This window comes from Onthophagus taurus, chromosome 2 (assembly GCF_036711975.1).
Source record: "Onthophagus taurus isolate NC chromosome 2, IU_Otau_3.0, whole genome shotgun sequence".
NCBI classification, from domain to species: domain Eukaryota; kingdom Metazoa; phylum Arthropoda; class Insecta; order Coleoptera; family Scarabaeidae; genus Onthophagus; species Onthophagus taurus.
Window position 1 is genome coordinate 23,460,782 of NC_091967.1, and position 21,823 is coordinate 23,482,604.

The 21,823-nt window shown below is 33.3% G+C and overlaps 1 protein-coding gene across 13 annotated transcripts in view; it reads right to left on the bottom strand.

Moving 5' to 3' along the window:
- LOC111415419 (PDZ domain-containing guanine nucleotide exchange factor) overlaps nucleotides 1–21,823 on the bottom strand; it is a 126,570-nt gene that overhangs the window by 15,428 nt on the left and 89,319 nt on the right. For 10 of the 13 annotated variants that reach the window (XM_023047113.2, XM_023047111.2, XM_071194519.1 and 7 more), the window contains 9 exons: nucleotides 16,476–16,808; nucleotides 9,777–11,164; nucleotides 9,568–9,715; nucleotides 2,440–2,790; nucleotides 2,180–2,381; nucleotides 1,908–2,113; nucleotides 1,315–1,849; nucleotides 913–1,248; nucleotides 633–740 (listed from right to left, as the gene is read on the bottom strand). In XM_023047113.2, the coding sequence (XP_022902881.1) occupies nucleotides 633–740; nucleotides 913–1,248; nucleotides 1,315–1,849; nucleotides 1,908–2,113; nucleotides 2,180–2,381; nucleotides 2,440–2,790; nucleotides 9,568–9,715; nucleotides 9,777–11,164; nucleotides 16,476–16,808 (3,607 nt within the window). Of the gene's footprint in view, nucleotides 1–632; nucleotides 741–912; nucleotides 1,249–1,314; nucleotides 1,850–1,907; nucleotides 2,114–2,179; nucleotides 2,382–2,439; nucleotides 2,791–9,567; nucleotides 9,716–9,776; nucleotides 11,165–16,475; nucleotides 16,809–17,096; nucleotides 19,231–21,823 lie in introns of those variants that run through there. The other 3 variants (XM_071194521.1, XM_071194520.1, XM_023047114.2) reach the window with 3 other exon arrangements.

Below are 21,823 nucleotides of genomic sequence, written 5' to 3' on the forward strand. Positions count from 1 at the left end.
GCATCTATTTGTACACAAAATGTGCTACGCGATTGCATCAGCGCATAGAGTTGAAGTTAGTCAATCTTGAGCAAAGAGTATTAATCTGTGTATGTATTTCAATTATAATAAACTAAACGAATATTGTATTTATGATGATATTGTTTCTTCAACTTTAGTCTATGTATAAATAAAACCAACATACTTTACATTTTAGTACATTACATGAAAATTTAAGGCACTGTATCATTTTATATACTACCAGTAATATATATAGAAGAAAAAGGAATATTATGGCATTAAAATTCCTATTTTCCCGACAACACCTTTATGATAAAATAAATTAAATTGAAATCATATAAAGATGGACATGAATGATGACCTGTTTTAAGTTAGCTATCTAAATTAACTTGCCTTTAAAATTAATAAATTAATTATTAGCAAGTTATTGTTAGCAATTACGAATTATTTCTTACATTTTTAAAAAAGTAATATATTTGTCGCAAATTATTAAGCGTTAGTAAAAAATAAATTCTATAATAATGCGCTACATATTAATTTGTGTAATAATGTATAATGTGTATAATACAACAAAAAGTATTTACAAAATGTACCTACTATAATGTCACCCTACATCCAAATAATTTACATACCTGGTAAAGGAGGTGGTTGTTTTGGAGGACTAGGACCGAGCGTTTGATAGTGTGACACGTCCCCAGAACTGTTGGTGCTGTGCCCAGAATCAGAAGAAGCCACAGAACCTGCATGCAAAACATTTTCGTTTCTCTCTCTCTCTCATAAACTACTTGAAATCAATAAATCCAACAAAAATACTACGAACCCATCCACACATTTTTTTTTCTTTTTTTACATTAAACATCAAACACCACACCAAAAAAAATACAATCCAATTTTAATTAACATCAATCTTACCTGAAGTTAAAGTTTTCCGTAGCGGTAAATTACTCAATGACGTCACGCTACTACTTTCGGCTGATAAAGCGACGGAAGGTAAAGGTGTCGGTGTATCCGAATGCGAACGTTCGTGCATTGCTCGAGTGCCGTTTCCGCCTCCGTTACCGCTACAAACGCTGGAGCTGTGCGAACCGTAACTAGAGTAACTTCCGGTCGCGCTTGGTGCCCTTCGTATCGACGGACTCACCGGATTCAATATTAACGATGGAGGCGGTTGTCTCGATTGATGCGGGCGTGTCTTTGTGTGTTCTGAGAGAGCTAATAATTTTCTTACTGCTTGAGGAGAAGCTGAACCTAGAAATAACAAGATTTTTAATCAAATGTAATGGACTAATTAGTTTAATTTTCTTATTTACTCACCGAATTTAGCAGTTGGTTTTCGTTCATCACTAGCACTACTTGTACTACTCGTCGTTGATGGTGCAGGTGAAGGATGTCTTTTAGGCCTTGAACCAAGTTGACTTGTAGAAGACGTTCCGGTCGTTCCCTCACATTCCAAACTCATTTCGTGTAGTTTCGTTTCATCGGTAACCACCTGAAGGTTATTCAAATACGCCTTAACTCGCCGCACCATTTGAGATTCTTCGAACATTTTTTTCGGATTTGGAGCTGCTGCGGATTTTTTTCTTCTTTTAACCGTCGTCTGTCCCTGGAGGTGATTTTGTGTACTTGCCGTTGTCAATTGATTCAAAACAACCATAGCGTTACTTGCTGGTTGACCCCCTAACTGCAACATTGTTAATAAATCGTACGGAGAACTACACATATTACTAAGACTACGAATTTCTTTTGCTATCATTCGTAATTTTTCGAAATTGACTAGATTTTCCACTTTTGAATCGTTACCTAAATGGATAAAGGTTAAATCTTTTTTGACCACTGGATAAAATGGAATCTAAAAAATTTTACAAAAAAGTTTAATGATAAATAAGATAATGATTTATTTGACTTACAATAGGGGGTTGATCAGAACTGACTAATTGTCTATATTTGCTCATATTTCGTGAAGGATCCATCAATTGTTGTAAATCGTTGAATATCCTTTGATATTTTCCTGGGAGTTTTTCCCAGCTTAGTCGTAAACGCGAAACTGCACCGTGTCCTAACCCGCTTATTATTGCAAACATTGAGTTAAAATTTTTACATTCTTTACATTGTCCTAAATTGCAAAATAAAAAAAAATTTTAGCTTCTACATTGTTAATTTGATTAATAAAAACACGTACTTGCTACTTTTATAAATTGTTTTATAATTTTCATTCTTCTTACAACATTTTGTTCGCTACAAACTTCCGTCACAACCCAAAACATTTCTTTATTGACCAATTCGGCAAATTGTTCCAACATTGGTGTGCCATATTTTGAATGTAACGAAAATAAGTCATCGATATATTCCGTAGGTTCAATTTGCCTAAATATATTAAAATCCTTAAAAAGAATTTCGTTATAAGTAATTAATAAAATTTTAATTTCCAATTAAATTTACTTGTAACGTTAATTGCATCGCTACTTCGACGGCGTTCAATTGCAAGAAATGTACGGCGCTCTCGCGGACGAGTTCCGGTGCCATTTCGTCAGGTACAAGCGTTTCGGTAACTCCGTTCGTTTTTAAATAGTACCGGCTACTCAAACCGATCCTTTCGGCCAAATTTTGCAATTGATCTGGTAATCGGCGTTGTTTGATCGTTTGAGTATCGGAAACCGATACTTCGCATAAACTGAAATTACTACTGGGATCAGTCATGCCGAATTCTTGCAGGGCCAACATAACCACTTCGTGAGCCGTTGTTTCCTTATGAACTAAGAGGTATTTGTAACTTTGATCAGGTTTAAAAACCTACAAAAACATTTTTTTATGTTAAAAAATTAAACCAATTTTAACCATTTATGGTATGCCACCTTGGAGACCCCAAAATAAACATTTTTTTGCAATGCGGGGAAAAAAGTTTGCTAAAAACGGGTTGTAATGTGTTAATAAGCAGCTTTTCTAGTTTTAAACATATTTTATTTATTAAGTTATTAAAATTGCACCCAATAGATGTCTGCAATGTTGGGCTTGCAAATCGTGCAGGGTCAATTAGTGTGCAAGATTTCTCCTAAACCGGAAGTCAAATTATAAAATTTCGAGTACGATTACTTTTCTAAACTTAAAAACTAGAATATGATAAGAAATATCATATTTAATACAAAATTAAAATAAAATTTTGGTTGAAAATTGAAAAAGAATGAAAAAATGTAGTTTTCAAATGTAGCATATTTTCTTTGGAAAGCTGTAATCAACGATTCCTGCCCAAAGTTTTTTTATCACACCTCCCTGTTACATAAAATCAAAATACGACGCCACCTTTGCCGTAATTTTATAATAGCTATAATAACTGTAAAAAACTTATACACATATTTCTTAAAACTTTTATTACAAAAGAATAAAATTTTGTTTTTACACACATGCGTTAAGAAAGTACAAATCAATCGATAAGTTGGATGAGCTTGCATACTTTTGACAAGATTTCCCATTCTATGTTAAATGGAAGAAAGCGCACAACGTAGATCACTAGCAATGTTAAGTTTATTTCTATATTTCAATTTTATTGCTACAACTGTAAAAAACGCCCTTCGCACAAATAAGTGCTGGAATTAGTGGTGGATCGGATATCCGGCAACTATTACCAAATATGTTACTAAAAACCTGTTACTTAGTACTCCACCATTTACAAGAATTAGTATCTCTTTTAGGTGTTAGGCACTGCAGATAATAATCAAGTTCAACCCCAATACGACATTTTTCATAGAATACAACTTTATTTATATCAGGTTTGTTATTAGCAACCTCATTGCAACAATCCCAATATGATATATAAAATCTCTTGTTGCAGTTTCGTCTATTTTTCTTCTCTTCGCTTGTAATTCATCATCACATTCATTACTAACAGAACTGTCGCTGTTATCACTTTCGATTATTAATTAATGTATTCTCTTTTTAATGCAAAAAGCCGTTTTGAAAAATCACTTTCAGTTCTTGAGAAATAAATTTTGCAATTTTCGCCGATTAAGTTTTAAAAATTCGTATAATGTCCAGTTCTTGGAATATGAGTATAAAAATTTCCCAAAGTGTTAATAACAGTGTCTTCTTTCCAATGAACCAACCCGTTTTGAAAAATAACTTTTAGTTTTTGAGAAAACAATGTTTGAAGTTCTGATAAAATTTTCGATGTTGCAATTTTCATAAATAACTTGCAAAATTCGCCATAAAATTCATTTCTTGAAGGATACTTGTGGAAATATCCAATTATAAATTAAAGTATCCCTTTTTAGAGTTGCTTCGTTAGTTAAATCAACATCAAAAAAGTTCATTTTGTATGTTGGATCCAAATAAGTTGACATATCTTATCAGCTTTCTTATTAATTTCATTTCTATTCAAATATCGCAATAAAGTGGCAATAAACTGTATCACTTCAGAAATGCACCAGAAATTATAACCATAATGGCCGGATAGATATGCCGGATAACCGGATATCGGGCCGAAGGGGATGCCGAATATCTTTTCGCAAAATCACTATTCGTTCCATCACTAGCTGGAATAGAGTAAATACAATTGCAGCGCAACATTCAAAAATCCATCTTTTCAAAATCATATTTTGCAGTAGAATCATTTTTAATTTCCAAAATTTGCTCTTGTAGTGTTTCTGGTAGCTCATTTATTTTAACATAAAAAGGATCTGTGGCCACTTATAAATGTTTTTATCGCACGAGTTAGGGAAGTAATGCATGAATTTATCGCTGAGGTGTTGTAAATGGTTTGATATTTCATTCTTCATATTATCAGTGTGCTCAAAACCCTCCTAAAAACGCGGTTCTTTTAAGATTGAAAATAATTTAGAAAAGCAGGAAAATTTGCATGCTAAAATTTTGCGATTTCAAAATTGGAATTTTTCAATGTACGTCGTGATGACATCTCTACGATAAATTACGTTCCATTGTAATTTCAAGATTAGTGAATTCAAGGAATCGAAAATATTTGATAGATAAGCCAATACTGCTAGGACAATTGGTTTTCTGAATTCAACATACAGTTCAGTTTGTTTTTGGATTTCTAAAAACAAAATTACTCCATCTTGAAGCGCATATAGATTCTGTGCCCAAACCTTCACAACACACCGTAAAAAGTCGGCTGTTTAATAATGAATAACGATTACATTGGGATTTTTTTCTTTGACCAACTGTAGGAATCCTGTGCAAGAGCCAAGCATTGACGGCACGTCTGTGAATATGCCTTTCAACTTTTACCATGATAGTTCATGTTTGTTAAAGAATTCAGAGATAGCTGTCATTATATCAACTCCTTTTGAAGTTGTCGTTAACTCTGTAGAAAACAACATTTCGTCTTTGATTGTTTCGTTATATATCAAACGAAAACTTGCAATTAACAACAATGTGCAATATCCATAGTCTTGTCCAACTGCATTGCGAAAAACTTTGATTCTTACACGGCCTCTACTAACTCAATATTCATGTCTACGGCCATATCATCGATGCGACGTTTCACGTTATTGTTAGAAAGCAGTATTTGTGAAACTTTTTGTTTACTTTCTGGTCCAAGAAGAATATCAGCGATTTCTAATAGGCAAGGTTTGATAAGAGTTTTACCGATGAAGTGGCTTTTCTTTTCTTGGTCTTTGTGATAAAAAGCGATAATACGAAGCTTCAAGCGCCTTTTCAACTGACTGAGTATAAGATCCAGTACTATCCAATTGTACGCTTTTCAAACTTGTGGAGTGTTGTACTTTGAAAACCCCTGCTGTATATTGTCGTTCCTAAAGGTTATTTTCTTCTTCTGTAGCTAATCTGTCTGACAATAAGCTTCTACGAGCTTCTTTAGCCTCATCTGTTATGAAGTACTCAACGTGGGCAATACTACGTGAATCCGCTTTGTGGCAAAACTCAAAGCACAATCTTGCTGTTATTATTATTTTATTCAATAAAGTACAATCAGCGTACAATACATCATCACAAAACAAAGAAAATAAATTACAATTTCAAAGGAGAATAAAATTCTCCTTCCTGTAAAATTTCTTTCACGTAGCTCTGAACATTTTGGGATTCATTTCCTTTACCTCCAATGGTAATGCATCATACAATTTCACCGCTGTAAAATTGAAAGATTTTTGTGTTTTTATTGTCCGATGGTACGAAATTGCTAAATCTCCTCTATGACGCGTTCTGTAACCATGCTTGTTCGAATTGATGGAAAATTCCTCTCGATTTTATAAACGTGTTTAACACAAGCAAGTATAAAACACGATAATAAAATCGTAATGTTTAATTCCTTGAATCGCATTCTGCGACTGTCTCGTTGGGACATTGGCAATAGGATTCGTATCGCTTTCTTTTGTAGTTTGAAGATTTTCTCTGATTTAGTTGAAACAACCCATGCCATTATACCGTATGTCGCAATGCTGTGGAAATACGCAAAATACACATTTCTTGCTTCTTTCAAAGGTAAGCTTTTGACCATAACTTTTAAACAATACAAAAAACCAGCCAATATTTGTGTTAATTTTGTTACATGATCCGGCTAAGTGAGAGTTTCATACAGTGTAACGTCCAGAAATTTTATACTTTGATTTGTTACCTTACCTCCTCGTTTAGTGTAAAAGATCTTGGTTTTATCAGCATTCAGATCGAATCATTCAGAAGTATTGTCGGCATATAAGCACATAGAGCTTGTTGAAATATTTTCTGTTAAGTCATTTATATACAAAAGAAAAAGTAATCTTTTAGTTCAGATTGACGATCTTTCCAATACACGCACAATTTAGTAATGAATTTTAGTATAGGAAAATCTCGATAATAGGGACTGATATGGGGAAGGGTGTGTCCGTTATAGCCAAAAGTTTTAATACACACAAATTCGGATAGCTATCCACATTGTTGCATTCATTACCTGGCTTTATATTTTTACCAAGGATGGTAGAATCTAAAAGGACTGCTACATCTCGGGAACAGGTGCATAGCTCGAAGAACTATCCGTGACGTCACACATAGGAAGCAACTACCATTTCACTTTTTAAATGCTTTAAATTAGCAAGTGCTTAATTTATTCTATTCATGTTGTGTAATATTATTTGAGTAGTTTGAGACTTAAGGTTCATAATATAAAATAAAGATCACTACCCCTAGAAATTGGGTTTAGCTTTACGTCTCTTAAGATGGCTAAACCTGAATGTTTCTAGGTCTAGTGTGAGTTTCATTTTTAGTTCAATAAAAATATACAACAATCTAAAGGTGTGTCCAGACATTGCGCGGCATTCGCGCGCGGCAATAGCCGCGCATATGCCGCGTAGCACTGCCGCGCACACGTTATTTGAATACGTCCTGATACGTCCAAACTGGCGCGCGGCAGAATTGTGTCCGACGAACGCCGCGCGTTGCTGCCGCGCAATGTCTGGACACACCTTAACGGTGAATAACAATTAAAACTAAAACTTCCGTCCTTGATTTATACATCGTATAGATAGACAACTCGGGGAATATCGTAAGTTTATCAATGACCATACTGTTTTGTATGTATCCCCGTTTTGTAACTTCTCTGGAAAGCTCTTCGTATACAGGTTTCACAATGTTAAAAACATCTTTGTCCATTGCTGGTTTGTAGGCGTACTCGTCAATTTATGACAAAGTACACGCTTTTTGAAAGAAACCTCAATGTTTGCGATATAATGTGTTGTATAATGTGCAATCCCTAATATACGAAAATTTCATTACTTAATTTCCCTGTTAATTTTCCTTTGTCTCCCAAAAAACGTCAGAGTTCTATATTTTTGCATTCTTTTTTGTTACTGTAATATTTTCGTAGGGTTTCGAGTCCATAATATCTTTGAAAGCTTTGTTTTCTCCGTCTCCTATGTAAAAAAAACATTTTTCCGGCTGGCGAAGATCTGAGGCGGTCCTTTGTATATAGGCCAAAAGCTACATAATAGATGGTTGCGCGCGTTACCTTTCTTATTGAAAAACGTGTTTTATTCTACACAAGAATTTTTAATCTGCAGAATGGATGATATGTGATTGGTAAATTGTAAGTATTTTGTAATGTTTACTATTCTATGCTGCTTATTTATTGTAATATGTGTTTGACAGGTGTAAGAGTGGAAACCAAAACATTTCGCCATTTTTGGAGGGGTGTAGCTCCTTAGGGGAGCCGAAGTCGCTCATAGTTCATATATCAAAGTACCCTTAAAATTCACTAAAGAATCACCCCCCGAAGTTTGGGCACGTCATTCAGATACAGCCTGTATATTATCTACATATAACGGACACTTTGAAACTCAAGCCACGTTGAGATGTTTCTAAAAAATTAATTTCTGTTCCACATTCTTTGCAAAAAAGTGCAGAACATCAATAAAACGGTATCCAAAAGCTGCATGAACGTTCATGTTGTAGTCATCTCCAATCATTTTCAACTTGTTGGTTGTACTGGTCACACTTTCTTTTTGATGTTTCAGAACATGTATATTTCTTTAAAGAATTTTTTATTTTTTTCTATTAGTCCAAAATCTTGGTTACATGGTAAATATAAATATCCACTGACCAAAAATTTATGGTCTATTTCTTCAATAGTAAAGTCTGGGTGATATACAACATACTGACAGAACAACGATATCTTTATGTTTCTATTCCGTCCTCCACATTGGACAGAATACATGACTACTTTTTTAGTAGTCACAAAATTTTTAAAATAGTAAAGCACATCTTGGGGTCCTCGCGAAGCATAAGATTCATCCCAAACAAACATGTAGGCATCATCTGTCCTCATGTTGTGAATTACAAAGCAAAAAGTCCAAAGCTGTCTCTTGTAATACACTATTCCAGTAATTAAGTAAGGTGCTTACAGTGACGTCAGTAGATGATTTTGCCAAGGTCGTATCGTCTGTTAATCCTTGTCTGGCACTGTCTGCTTTCCTCTGGTGTAATTCTTGTTCACGTTGCAATTCTTGTTTTAGCTGTTCACTTGCAGCACATTTAATTATGTTATGAAAGAGATCACTTTTTTTGCAAGAATCACTGATGGGTGCGTGAAAACGTAGTTTAAAACATTCATTAAAAATTTTACTAAACATGAAAGATGAGACAGATTCAAGTGTATTTTTTGAAACTGACAGGGCGAAATTTTGGCGTAAGCTACAGACAAACATAGTGTTGCCATAGTGCAAAAGTGGTGTATTCAACTTACACCACTTTTGCTCTATTACTTTTTATATTACGTTCTGTACAAAAACGATTTTTCAGCTCCATCTGCTTTTGAATACCAAAAGGTGGCTTACTCTACTTTTGTACTGAGAGTTGGTAATGTAAGGAATGTATGTAACACCAGAACAGCAAACAACAAAAAATGTGGGTTTCACCACTTTTGCGCTGATGGCCTCAATTTATTTTTTAATGTTTTTAAACAGTAAGATAAAAATACCTTATGCATTTTACCTTTTTTCACAGTAATATAATATATGCTCGAGTAAAAAGGAAAAACAAAGAGGTTACAAGTAGAGTTACGTAAAAAAACTTCTTTTAATTAAAAAGGTGGCATACCCAATTAATTGTTATTGATAATAGTAAACTTACCTTTAATACATGTTCAGGGTAATCTGTACATCTTAAGTCATCGTAACATATCGACATAAGATCAGGATTACTTTGCGATTGATAAAGATTTGTAGTCAAAGTAGTTGGTTGAGAAAAATTATCAACTTGATCAGTCCCAATAGCTACACTATAATATAATAAAAAAAAAATAATAAATAAAAAATCATTGAATTAACTTAAAAACTTACTTAATACTTTTTGGTAAAATATTCATTTTCATTAAAGCTTTTTGAAGTCTTCTCTTAGGACCAAGTGTCATAAAGCTCATTTTTTTGCTTTCCTTTTGCGGACTATTTATAGTAACCGGTTGTGAACAAGGAGTAGTGTCCATTGTTAAAATAACGTTGCCGTCCACACTTGATAATCTTGCTCTGGGGTCGGTTTGTATTTTAGGAATGTCCGAAGTTTTTCGACTTCTCGGTCTCGGCGAGTTATCAGGCGTGTTGAGCATCTCCTTGAAATGGAGCAAGTTGGATTTGACGCTAATGCTTAAGTGGGTCGACCCCTTTAAAAGTTCAAAAGCTCGCGTATGCGTCATGTGTTCGAAACTTTGGCCGTTCACTTCAAGTATTTGATCGCCCCTCTTCAAACCGACGTCTTCCGCTTTAGATTTTTTGTTCACTTTAGAAATAAAAATGCCGAAATTCCTTTCGTATCCGCCCGAAATTTCGAAATTGAGGGATTCGTCGCGATTTGATCTCGCCAAGACGATGTTTCTTATACGCGCTTTCGCCGCACATGCTATGTTTAACAGTCTTAATTGACCGCTCATTTTTTCGTTTTCTAAACCTTGTTCGAACGTTTCAAGAAATTCAATCATATCAGGATCGGTTTCAAAATCCGTAAAATGATTATTAACCCATAATAAAACAACCCTTGTAACTCTATCTCGTACTTCTTGATCTTTAAACCAATCTAATAATTGATTGGCAACGTGAAGTGGACTCGGTATAAACGTACGATGAGTTAATAAGAAATCTTCGACGTACGTAGAATCCGTTAAATTATTTTCTTCGACCAATTGCTGCATTAACTTCTCGGCCGTTCCTCTAATTACTACGTGTCCCCTTCTATTAGCACCTTGAGTCTCTGAAGATCCTCTTAATTCTGTTACCATCACTACTTGACCATCAACTTCATGCCGCACCGTATTTTCTTCTCTTTGATGTTGTATCCTGTAATAATCTTGTTGCGTGATACACACAAATTGACAATCATCGCATCTCGTTTTCATCACTCCTTTATGATACAATTTTTCCATTGTTGGCAAAATACCGAAAGCGTCACCTACATTGAGTATTTGAGGTTCCTCATCAGCAATAATTACCTCAACGCAACCGTTTACTAAGACAGACCAAGAATCTAATTCTTCTCCGTCATTCATTACGATGGTGTTTGCTTTTTCAACTACCGCAAACACCATAACCTGACACAAAGCTCTTCGTACCGCTAAGGTCATGTTCGTGAACGCTTTTAAGTGTTGTGTGAACTCTAATAGTGTTTCGATATCTTCTTCGAGTCGTTCGTTTGGTTCTTTTTCGAGGCAGTCTCGTATTCGATCTCTTACTGTTAAACTCTACGAGAATTAAAGAGAAATGTAATAAAGTAAAGTGTAAATGTATAAAGAAGAAATAAAATGATAGATTAATTACTTTTTTTATTAAACACACTTATTTGATGGTAATATAACATTGTTAAAAATGTGTTTAGAAAGTTGCGAAAAAGAACAGGTATGGTTGTAAAATTGTGAAAGGAGAACCTTTCGCATAACGAAAAACGAGCCTTTCCCAAACGAACGATAAATTATCCTTTAAACGATTGATAGACTATTAGTTTAGAGAGTTTAATGTTTAAAGAGGCCATACATTCTTGGAATTACTTTATAATAATGATGTTTAAACTTTGTTTGAAATATTACTTCATTTTTACATAAAATGAATTGGATTGATACATCAGAGAAATTAAGTAGTTAGATATGGAGAAATGAAGTTGTAGGAGTGGATCAAACACATTTATGGATAAATATGTAACACCATAGAAAAATTAAGGTTGGATAGATTTAACGCAGGATATTAGTCAGAGAAAGATTGCATCGAATAAATTATTGTCAACGACTCGCAACGCTGAATAGGTTTAATAAAATTGTTCAATTTCAGATGAGAAGAAATTATTGCTACATGTTAATAACAGTAAAAACGAATAAACATTGGGATCACAGAAAATAAATATATACATAGCAATAATTTCATATGAAATATGTCGATAAAACGGATTTCAACAAATAATTTGCGAGCCTTTATAACTGCTCTCTATAAATTTATTAGGTGAATAATAAATAATTTATACAACTACTATATTTGTAACCTATTGGTGCCATTCATTAAAATCTGTTATGACCAAAGAATGATATTTAAATTTTATGGCATGATATAAATTACCTTGATATGGATTTAAAATATCTGTGACATTTATCTCTCTTTCTGTAACAATTACTATACTTTTCAAAAGTTCCCTATGCACACCTAATTACAAGGATATCTTACGTCCTGATTTACAACATTTACATTTTATATTTATTTTTGTATTTATTTTTCTGTAATACGCAGTAATAAAATCAACAATGTTTGTGTTCTTCAATCATTCATGAGTTAACATCAACATTACATCGATGCATTAGCTCAAGTATAAGTAGTAAATGCGCACAAATTAATATCTCCTTACTTTATAACTATATCTTTAAATCTGCTTGGTGATGGAAAAAATATAATACTGTATGATTGATCAACACGATTAGGAGAAAAAAGTTACAATTCAAACAAAATCTTCTCCTTTCATCAATATCTCATAAAATAAAGATGTTGTATATTATACAAAATGGAGAGTATCAGCACTAACTCGATTTGTTTATGCAAAATAAATGTTTCGAATTGAAAATGTCGTCACTTGGGAAAATTCTGTTAGCTGTTTTCTATGATCCACCTCCATTTGACAAGATTAAATTATGATGCTATTAAAGCAGAATTTGATTGTCATCGTCCAGTGAAGAACGACACCCTAAGAGTAATTGTCTTTAAATTGTGGTAAGTTGAAACTGCCATTTTATTTGAATTAGTTGAAATTGCAGTGAAATGACAGATGAGTCAAGTAGAATATCAAGAAGAATCGAAGAGTCAAGAAGAGTAGAAGTAATCTTAGATGATTGGAAAACTAATTGGCTATAACAGGCGAAAAATCCAGATTGAAACATACAGAAATAGATATTATAAATGTCTCAGACGACTTTTTGAAGTTCTGGAAACAAAATTTTAGAGAAAGCAAGAAGTATGCTAAATCTTTTAGAATGAGTTAAAACACTGCACGACAAGCAGAAGAATAAATGTGCTCTTTTCAAAAATAGACTAGCTATAATGCAGATAAAGCCAGATTTCCCTCAATTAGCCCATCGCCATCCAATTTACCATTCTCGCACATAAAGTGTAGAAGACCATAACCTACCACAACCTCTACTGCACAAAACCCTATACGAATATAAACTTAACTACCACCTTTCCATTTAAAATCGTCCAGTTTGAAATAATCTCATACAAGTTAATATATGTTTTCGGAGATGTTAATCAACCTCAAAAAAAATACATTTCCAAGCGACTAACTGCCACATTCACAAATAGAATCACCACAATATTTTTTTAATTGCCAATCCAGATAATTATAAACCCTTAGAACAGAGTGACAGTTGAACTACAGTGAAAGAAAAACTTATCACGTTTAAGTAGCCGACGGCATCGAAAATAATAAACCAAACAATGATAGCAAATCAGCGAGATTTTTGTGCATGATAAACAACTGGAAGAGTATCCTCGGGAATGGCCGGCAACATCTACTACTTACTACAGACGGGTTGAAGATTCGCAGTGGATAGGGTTTACTCACAACGTTTAAGATTAACACACCGTCAGTGAAACTATTGGATAAATAAGCAATTCGAGAGTGATGGATTATGAGGGAATGATTATTGTATGGCAAAATAATAGTGGATAAGTTACGTTTGATGAGCATGCTAAATAAGTTGGTGCTGCTGGAACACAAGAGGTGGGTTGTAAATGATAGAATGCTTAGCATAATTGTTAAAAAGGTTATTATTCCAACAGTAATACAAAGTAATATTAATATTTTAGAGATTAGAGTTAAAACACTGCCGTTACAAAAGTGTGTAGCACAAGCTAACACTTTCGTAACACATAAACACGTAAAACATGCCAAGTATACACAAAAATATTGTGCTATAAAACCCACTCTATCAGATGTCCTGGTAAACGCCTAACAATTAGAGAGGATGCACAGAAAAACAATATACAAGTGCAGAAAAAGACCTACAATCAAGTAATTACTGGTAACTCTGAAAACACTATTAATAAAAATCAAGCCCACAAGCAAGAATTAACGTCTCCATCCAAAACTGTCTCTAACGAATAACGGAGAAATTAATTAAAATGGATGAACATATGAAGTTTTGAAAGTAGTGCTATTTACAGAAATCGTAATGTCGTGTAATCTTATGGAATGAAATGGAAATGGGATATTGCAGTATCAACAAAAATTGCAAGCTGTAATCGACGGTAATAACTACTTCAAAGAAATTAGGGACCGTAATTCTGAGAAAAGAAGACTGACAAGAATCTGGCATTAAACTAGAACACCAGTCGATAAAACTATAGTAAATAATGCCATACAACAGTTCAAAAGAGAAATTAAAAAATTTAAAAATAACACTGCATTCTGGAGAGATAGTATAAGGCTAAAAAGTCCAATCCAGCAGAATCTACCAAATAAAAACGCAGACAGTTCGTGGGGAAAAAGTAATACGCAAAAAGGCAAGAAATAGTAATAGAAATTAAAGAAACAACATTAATCTGAAAAAGAACTGAGAGTTGACAATGTTGAAATGATAATGATTCTTCAATTTGGAAAATCACCAAACGTAGTTTTATCTTACAGGCCTATCTGTTTGCTCCGTGTAATTTCAAAACTTAAAAAACATCTAAGACATTAAAACCGCATGTTGAAGAAAAAGTATAATCCCAGATCATCCGTTTGATTTCAAAAAGAGTCAATCAAATTTACAAGGTCACAAATATAATTACAAAGTCGCGGGAAGAAAGAAAAGTTTGTTCTACTGTATTCCTTCCGGTCTTATATCTCAAATCGAGCCTTTAGGGTTAATCAGGAAAACACTTATTCTGAACTTAAAGCAATTAACGCTGGAGTACCACAAGATAGTGATATTCCTAAATTTAGTGTATTCTGCATTTTTGTCGATGAATTGTCATTTTTGCCAATGATACTGATATAAGATCTGTGGGCAAAGATCACGAAGAAGCTGTAAACAATAACAAAAGAAAAATTAGACATCAAATTTATAGTCAACACTCTTGTAATATACGAGGCGTGTGCGGAAAATAAGTGCCGTTTTGATTCACTGTATTGCATGAGATTGTCACAAAAAGATTAAATTATCGGAAATTGTGTTCCCGTTGGGTTCCAAAAATGCTCACTGATGTTCACAAAACGAAGCCACTTGGAAGTGCTTTGACATTTCTTACTGGATACAATGATGAAGGAGATGAATTCTTAAGCAAAATTGTGACCGGTGATGAAACTTGGGTTTGCCATGTCACTCCAGAATCCAAACAGCACTCGGTATCCCCCAAAAAACAAAAATTTAAAACAACTTTGTCGTCACTGACGGCATCTTTCCATGAAGAGAGTATAGGAAAGTTGATTTTCCGCTACGACAAATGTCATGTGTTAAAAATAGTTTAAGACATGCTCTTACATGCAAGAATAAATTTTATTTTGAAAAAATATTTTGGTGTTTTCTTTTTTAAAACGCCTCGTATAACAAAGTACTTTAACTATAAACAAATTCTTAAATCTGTAAGGACATATGGTATCCAGATGAGAGATTGTGCCAGTAAGAGGAATTTAGAAGTAATCCAACAATACCAGTATAAAGTGGTATGTAGCATTATCAATGCCCCTTGGTATTACAGAAATAGCGACCTCCGTAAGGACATGGAAATGGACACAGTTAATCAGCCCGTTAGTAGATTCGTCAAGAGTCATCAACAGCGACTACTTCATCACAAATACAAAAAAAAAACATTTTTACTGTGGGTACTTAGTGAGGATATCACTACCAGTAATTTTACAGATATCTTAATCTATTTTAGCAATATTTAGAGAAATGATTATGATTATCTTTGCGTTGATCAGAGATGTATATTCATCGTACATATAAATCTTGTAGCTAAAGAAAAATAATTGATAAAACTATTAAATTTTTATTGTTATTGACTACAGTACGTTGAATTAAATTATCATACTATGTGGTTTAATATCTCTAATTGAGAGATTTCTCATTCTTTCTAACTCATTCCGTATAAAAGTATGTTAAAAATTATAATCGCAGCCGGATGTGTCGCAACCATCACATGCCCTGAAGGATGGAACAGTTTGAAATGAAAAAATAAAGAACGTTTCATTATGAAAATGTTGAAATATGTGAATAATTATGTAAATGAAGTAATTTACTTTCCTTACTCAATAAACTGGATCAACCAATGCAATTATTAGTTCGGATTAAGGAGATTGTACGTACAAAAGTTTATACAACAATAACAAAAAAATTGGAAAGGTAAAATACACGATAGTAGGTCAACAACTAAGAATTAACAAAAAAACTTTGCAAAAACTAAAATCGTCTTAAATGATAGACTAAATCGATTAGCAACTGAATCAGATTTAAAGTTGAATCGATTAAGAATTAGAAAGGCATATAGTTATAAAAGCTCTATCATTTTATTTTTTGTAAATTTTCTGTGACTTACGCTGGCAAGTTCGTCATTGAGGTCGTCCTCTTCGTCGCTGTCGACGATGCTCTCAACGAGCCCCGTCAGGTCGAGGTCGTCATTGTCCAGTTCCGAGTGCGTCGAGGCCATCGTATCCGAGCCGCTATACGCGGAACTGGTGTCCGAAGAGTGCGAACCGCGGCTGCACTTTTGGTAAAGGTGCATCGGCCTGCCGGAACCCATCATCTGGGCGAGTGCCGCCTCCTCGTACATATTTAACCGCCCGTGTTGGGGGTGTTGGCCCCCCGAACCGTGATCCATTATCGGAGAGTTTTGTGACAGTCTATTCTCCTCGATATCCGGATAATCGATCTAAAAATAAAAATAAATCAAAAATAGTAATTTATTACAATACAAAAAATTAAACAATAAAAATGTTGTGTTGTTCCCGACGAAGAGAAACGTGCATATCAACAGTGAAACCTTTGTAGTAAAAGAAGCTTTGAGATTATAAATTTCTATTTAATGTATAACTAGGAAAATAAATATGATAAGACGATAAGGCTACCGAGAAATCAAATTTTTTTATGAAAATTGAGCTTGATAAACAATTTTTTATTATTGTAGTTGATATAAAGAGTGTTTTGTGCTATAATATACCTCTGGTTCTATAGTAGAACTGGGCCAAGAAAACGAATGTCTTCCTCTGTTCTTCCTAAATATCACCCTGTCATTAGAACACGTACTTATTATACTCTTTCGCCGAATTTTCACTGAAATCATGCTACATCTTCGTTTCACCACGTATTTATCCGTGTCCAAAATTGGATGCACCGAATGTTTCAACATTTTTCTTTTGTTATAAGTCTTTAAATATAAAAAAATTCATAGTGTTTCTGTAATAAATTAATCGAGCGATTTATAAACGATACTTTTGATTTAAATTTTGGTTTCATAACATTGCTATACATAATAGAAAATAGATCATTGCGTAATTTTATAGTGGTAGTTTCCTTGTTTTCGAAGCGAACTCGTTCACGTTATGGTAATTAGAGAAAGGTTATAAAATAGAAGAAACTACACGGTAAAGTACGAGCACACGTACAATAATAATAAAAGTGGGCTAATTAAGATTATCGTGTTACATTCTCTGGGAATTTCTATATAAAAAAAGCTTCTGGCAATTAGTGTTAATCAATTTAAACGATTTGATGATTTTTTAATATTTGTGTATTAAATTTGTGTTTCATAAAATCTCTTTCTATAACTATTCCCTCCCAGCTGACAGTCATAAATAGACGGGATGGTTTCGGAGTTAAATATAGAACACACCCCCTTTAAGATACTAATTTATGTCGTCTGAAGAAAGACCGTGTGAAAAATTAGGATTCATTTCATTAGAAACAGCCTGTTTATTTATCTGTGCCTTCCGGCACTTTGAAGTTAACTTTTTATAATAGAATTTATCAAACAGTAAATATACCACCCTTAAAATATCAACGAAATCTTTATTTCAGCTTTTCTTTAACAATAGTGGCAACGAATTTATCATAAATAAAATGAAAAATTTTCTTATCAGTTTCCGTCCGTTGTAGATAATTAAATGTATGCAAAAACTAAATTATGTTATGGAGTTGTTCTATGATTTAATTTTGTTTTCTTTTAACAAGAAGCAAAATATCGATTTAGTCTATAGACTGTTATTTCAGCATGTAACAAAATCTTTACGATGTAAAACAATACGTTACCCTTTCACTTGACATATAATATTAAAATATTTTTTTAGTTTAAAGTACTTTACAATGAATTAATTAATTTTTGAAACGAAAAGAATAAAGAATTCGGATAAGACTACGTTTAGTCACAATTAAATTGTTGTATAATGTATAATGGGCGGTTATTTTTAGGCGTTTGATTAAGGTAACACCACGTATTGAATTATTAATAAGTTAAATTTTAATAAGAAATAACACCCACAGGAAATAGTAAAATGCTAATCACACCCCTAAAAGAATTACTCCCATAATAGGAGTTGCTCCTAAAATATAATTTGCATATTTGTACATTATTAACCTCATTATTTCGAAATCTTTATCATCATAATAACCAATTACGTTCGTTATACATAATTAGCAATCAAAATCGTTACTTAAAAACTTTGTCTGACGTAAAAACCACGATAATTTTAATTTTCAATTTAATCCGATTTCTCTTTTAATCAAACTTCAATTTCACCTCAACTATTTATAGCAAATATGAAATAAAAATTTACAAAAACACCATGAAATCACTTTTTTTTATTAATTTAGCAACATTTTAATAAATCACTGATAATCCAAGTAATGCAGGTGTGTTAACATCCCAAGATAAGTAGTCCGAATGATTTGATAAAAGGCGAATTACAAAATCACATTGAACGAAGAATTTCTAAATCGGCGAGTTTCACCGAACAACACACGCACTAACATAGGTTTTTTTAATGAATTCTTCACCATAACAAATTACAACAACGCGTTCGTTTCGTTTGGACGGTTCAACCATGAATGTGGTGATATCTTGAGTGTGGAAGCAGCGGCGTTGGTGGTGTTTAGTCAGGACCATCCAGAACGGAAGGTCTACTTCCTGTGTTTGATGCATGAGAGAAAAAAACGGACGCCCGCCACTGAACTGTTTCAGTCGAAAAGATAAAAATAGTTTCTTCACTAGTGGTATTATAAGATGAACCGAAAATTTTATTACGTCTTTATCCATTTATTTTTAAGAGGTAATTTATTAAAACAACGTCTTTATAATTAAAAAAAATAAAAAAGTGATAAATTTATTGTATACGCCTCTGTTACTCAAAACGAACTGACTACACACAGCTGGAGGTTTCACTTGGCCGATGAAAGATCCCACTCTTTCTCTACACTACGAGAGCAATTACAACCGTTAGTTCAAGTAACGAGGGTGATTTAGCAACAAATAACTACGAAAAACTAACGTTCTCGTACTCATCCTGAAATTTATGAGACATTATGGGCAACAAATTTAAATAAAATACTTTCTTAATGACTTCTTTTAAAAAAAGTTTCTTTTAGAAAATCAATGCCTTATCTTGGTACCCATTTTTGATGAATTCTGTGTGTCTTTTTTCCGATATCGACCAGTTCGAGACAGGTTAACAGCTTTCACATGCTTCACCTGAATACTAATAATGTCTGGCTGGTGAGAAGGGAAAAGAAAGTGCACATGGGTCGACATTGAAATTGTAAATGCGACACTGGCGCGTTGATCGCGTGTCTTAGTTCTTTTGTATGAGAAATTTACAATTATAATTAAATCGTATACAATCTGATCTAATTTATTTATAGTTACACGTTTTAATAAGAGATATCTACTCATTCCACGTTGTATAATAAAAGTATCAGTTCAAAATTTGTTATTTAAATTGCTAAAATAAAAGCAATATTTATTTATGCATTGGAAATTTTCTTGTTTTTTTTTTTATTAAATTAAATTTAAAAAAAAAATGAAATAATATGGTAGTTGAAAAGAAATCAAAAATTTTATTATGCAAAACCCATACTTAAAAATCTGCTATATACAAATTAATATGACATTTGAGCTTTTACAATACCACAGCTCTTAATATTATAACAATTTACTGTGCCGAATAATGACAGAAACTAACGGCGAGATTATTCACAATGTTTTGCAAATGAAGCTGCATATATAAACGCCAAGGAATAAGTACTTCTCATCCTGTGTCAAGTCAAAAGGGGCAAATAAATTATTACAAAACTGTAATGTACGAGCTACATTAACTGGAAAGTAAGGACATAAAGTGAAGCAAAACATTGACTTCTTACTGTAATGTAATGGTTACTAAACTTACATGATCTTGAGAGAGAATTACTTGATGCTCAGAGAGTATACAGATGTTCTTGGATTGTTTTAATGTAACATATAATGAAACGAAAAATTTTGAACATACATTCAATCTCTTACAATTCAAGACTGTATACCATAAAAGAAAATGTTGCCAAGTTTCACGTTAAATATTCTCAAAGTATTAAAGTTACACATTTTTTAGCTTAACTTTAGCTGAGAGTGTTTGCAGCCGAGGATATGAAAACAAGTTGTGGGTTGATAATTTGGCCGCAAATAACCTCGGTTTAATAGAACGAAGTCATAGATTCTCTGGTTTCACTTTAGCTGAGGACGTTTATGGCTGGAAGTGTTGCAATCTGATAATTAGACATCGGATTATATGCACTAATAATATGACAAAATATGCATGCAATTATGCTTTTTTTTAAGCTGAAAATGACCTTTCTATGTCTACTGAAGTCATTGGACAGAATTTAAAATATGGCGTCATCTCTGGAGTTATCTCTTGCGGCAGGCTTTGACCCGTGCCGTTTATAAATGCATTAATTTTCTTGATTTCTTCGATGCCTGGGTTTTTATGTAATACAGCATTTAATTTACCACGCACATTTTCCGATAGTGATGTAGGAAGGGCATTTACCTGTTTGACAATTTTGTCTAATATTTCTATAGACTTGAACAGAGGAAGGTTTCGAGTTTCCAATTTTTGTATGGCGTCGGGCATGTTGCTGAAATGAGTTGTAATTGGAGCTATATTTTGTTTGATGGAAGCGTCTTCAAATGCTAACTGACTTGAATAAATTGCTGTGGACTCTGAACAAGCAAATTGACCAACTACTTGTTTTATAGCCTTAAAATTCTCTGCATAAAACAATCCAGCCTTCAACCAAGTACCCCATCACGTTATTACAGATTCGGGAGGTAGTACTAGATTTGGCAGTTGCTCTTTGTAAGCTTGTATACGCAATGGTGCTTTTAAAAACACTTTCTATATCGATGAAATCAATTTATTAACATTCCGAAACTCTTTCCTAACTTCTTCTGCAAATCGGTGAAGTCCATGTGCTAAATAGGTGACATGTATAAACTTTGGATAAAACACTTGTAGAGATTGTCCAGCTTTTACCACATATGGAGCAGTGTCAGAAACAAAAACACATATTTTTTCAATAATAGAAGAATCGGGAAACAATGATTTAATGGAATCATTTATGAATCGAGCAGTGGGGAGTGGACGGCTATTTGGATAATTTCATCAGCTAATATCTAGAGCAAATTGTTTGCAAGATCGGCACGGATTTCATTATACACATCTTCATAGATTGCTGACAGGTAGTTTTTTCGAATCGTAGATTCTTCAGGGACTATCTGATTTGTACAGTACATCTTAAGGAATGTCTGGCATGCAGGATTATTTAGTTGATGAAATGGTTGTTCTAATTAATATTGGTGTAATATTAATTGCCTTTTATGCCATTAATTAGTATGGTCTGTATGGACTTTATCGTTTTACA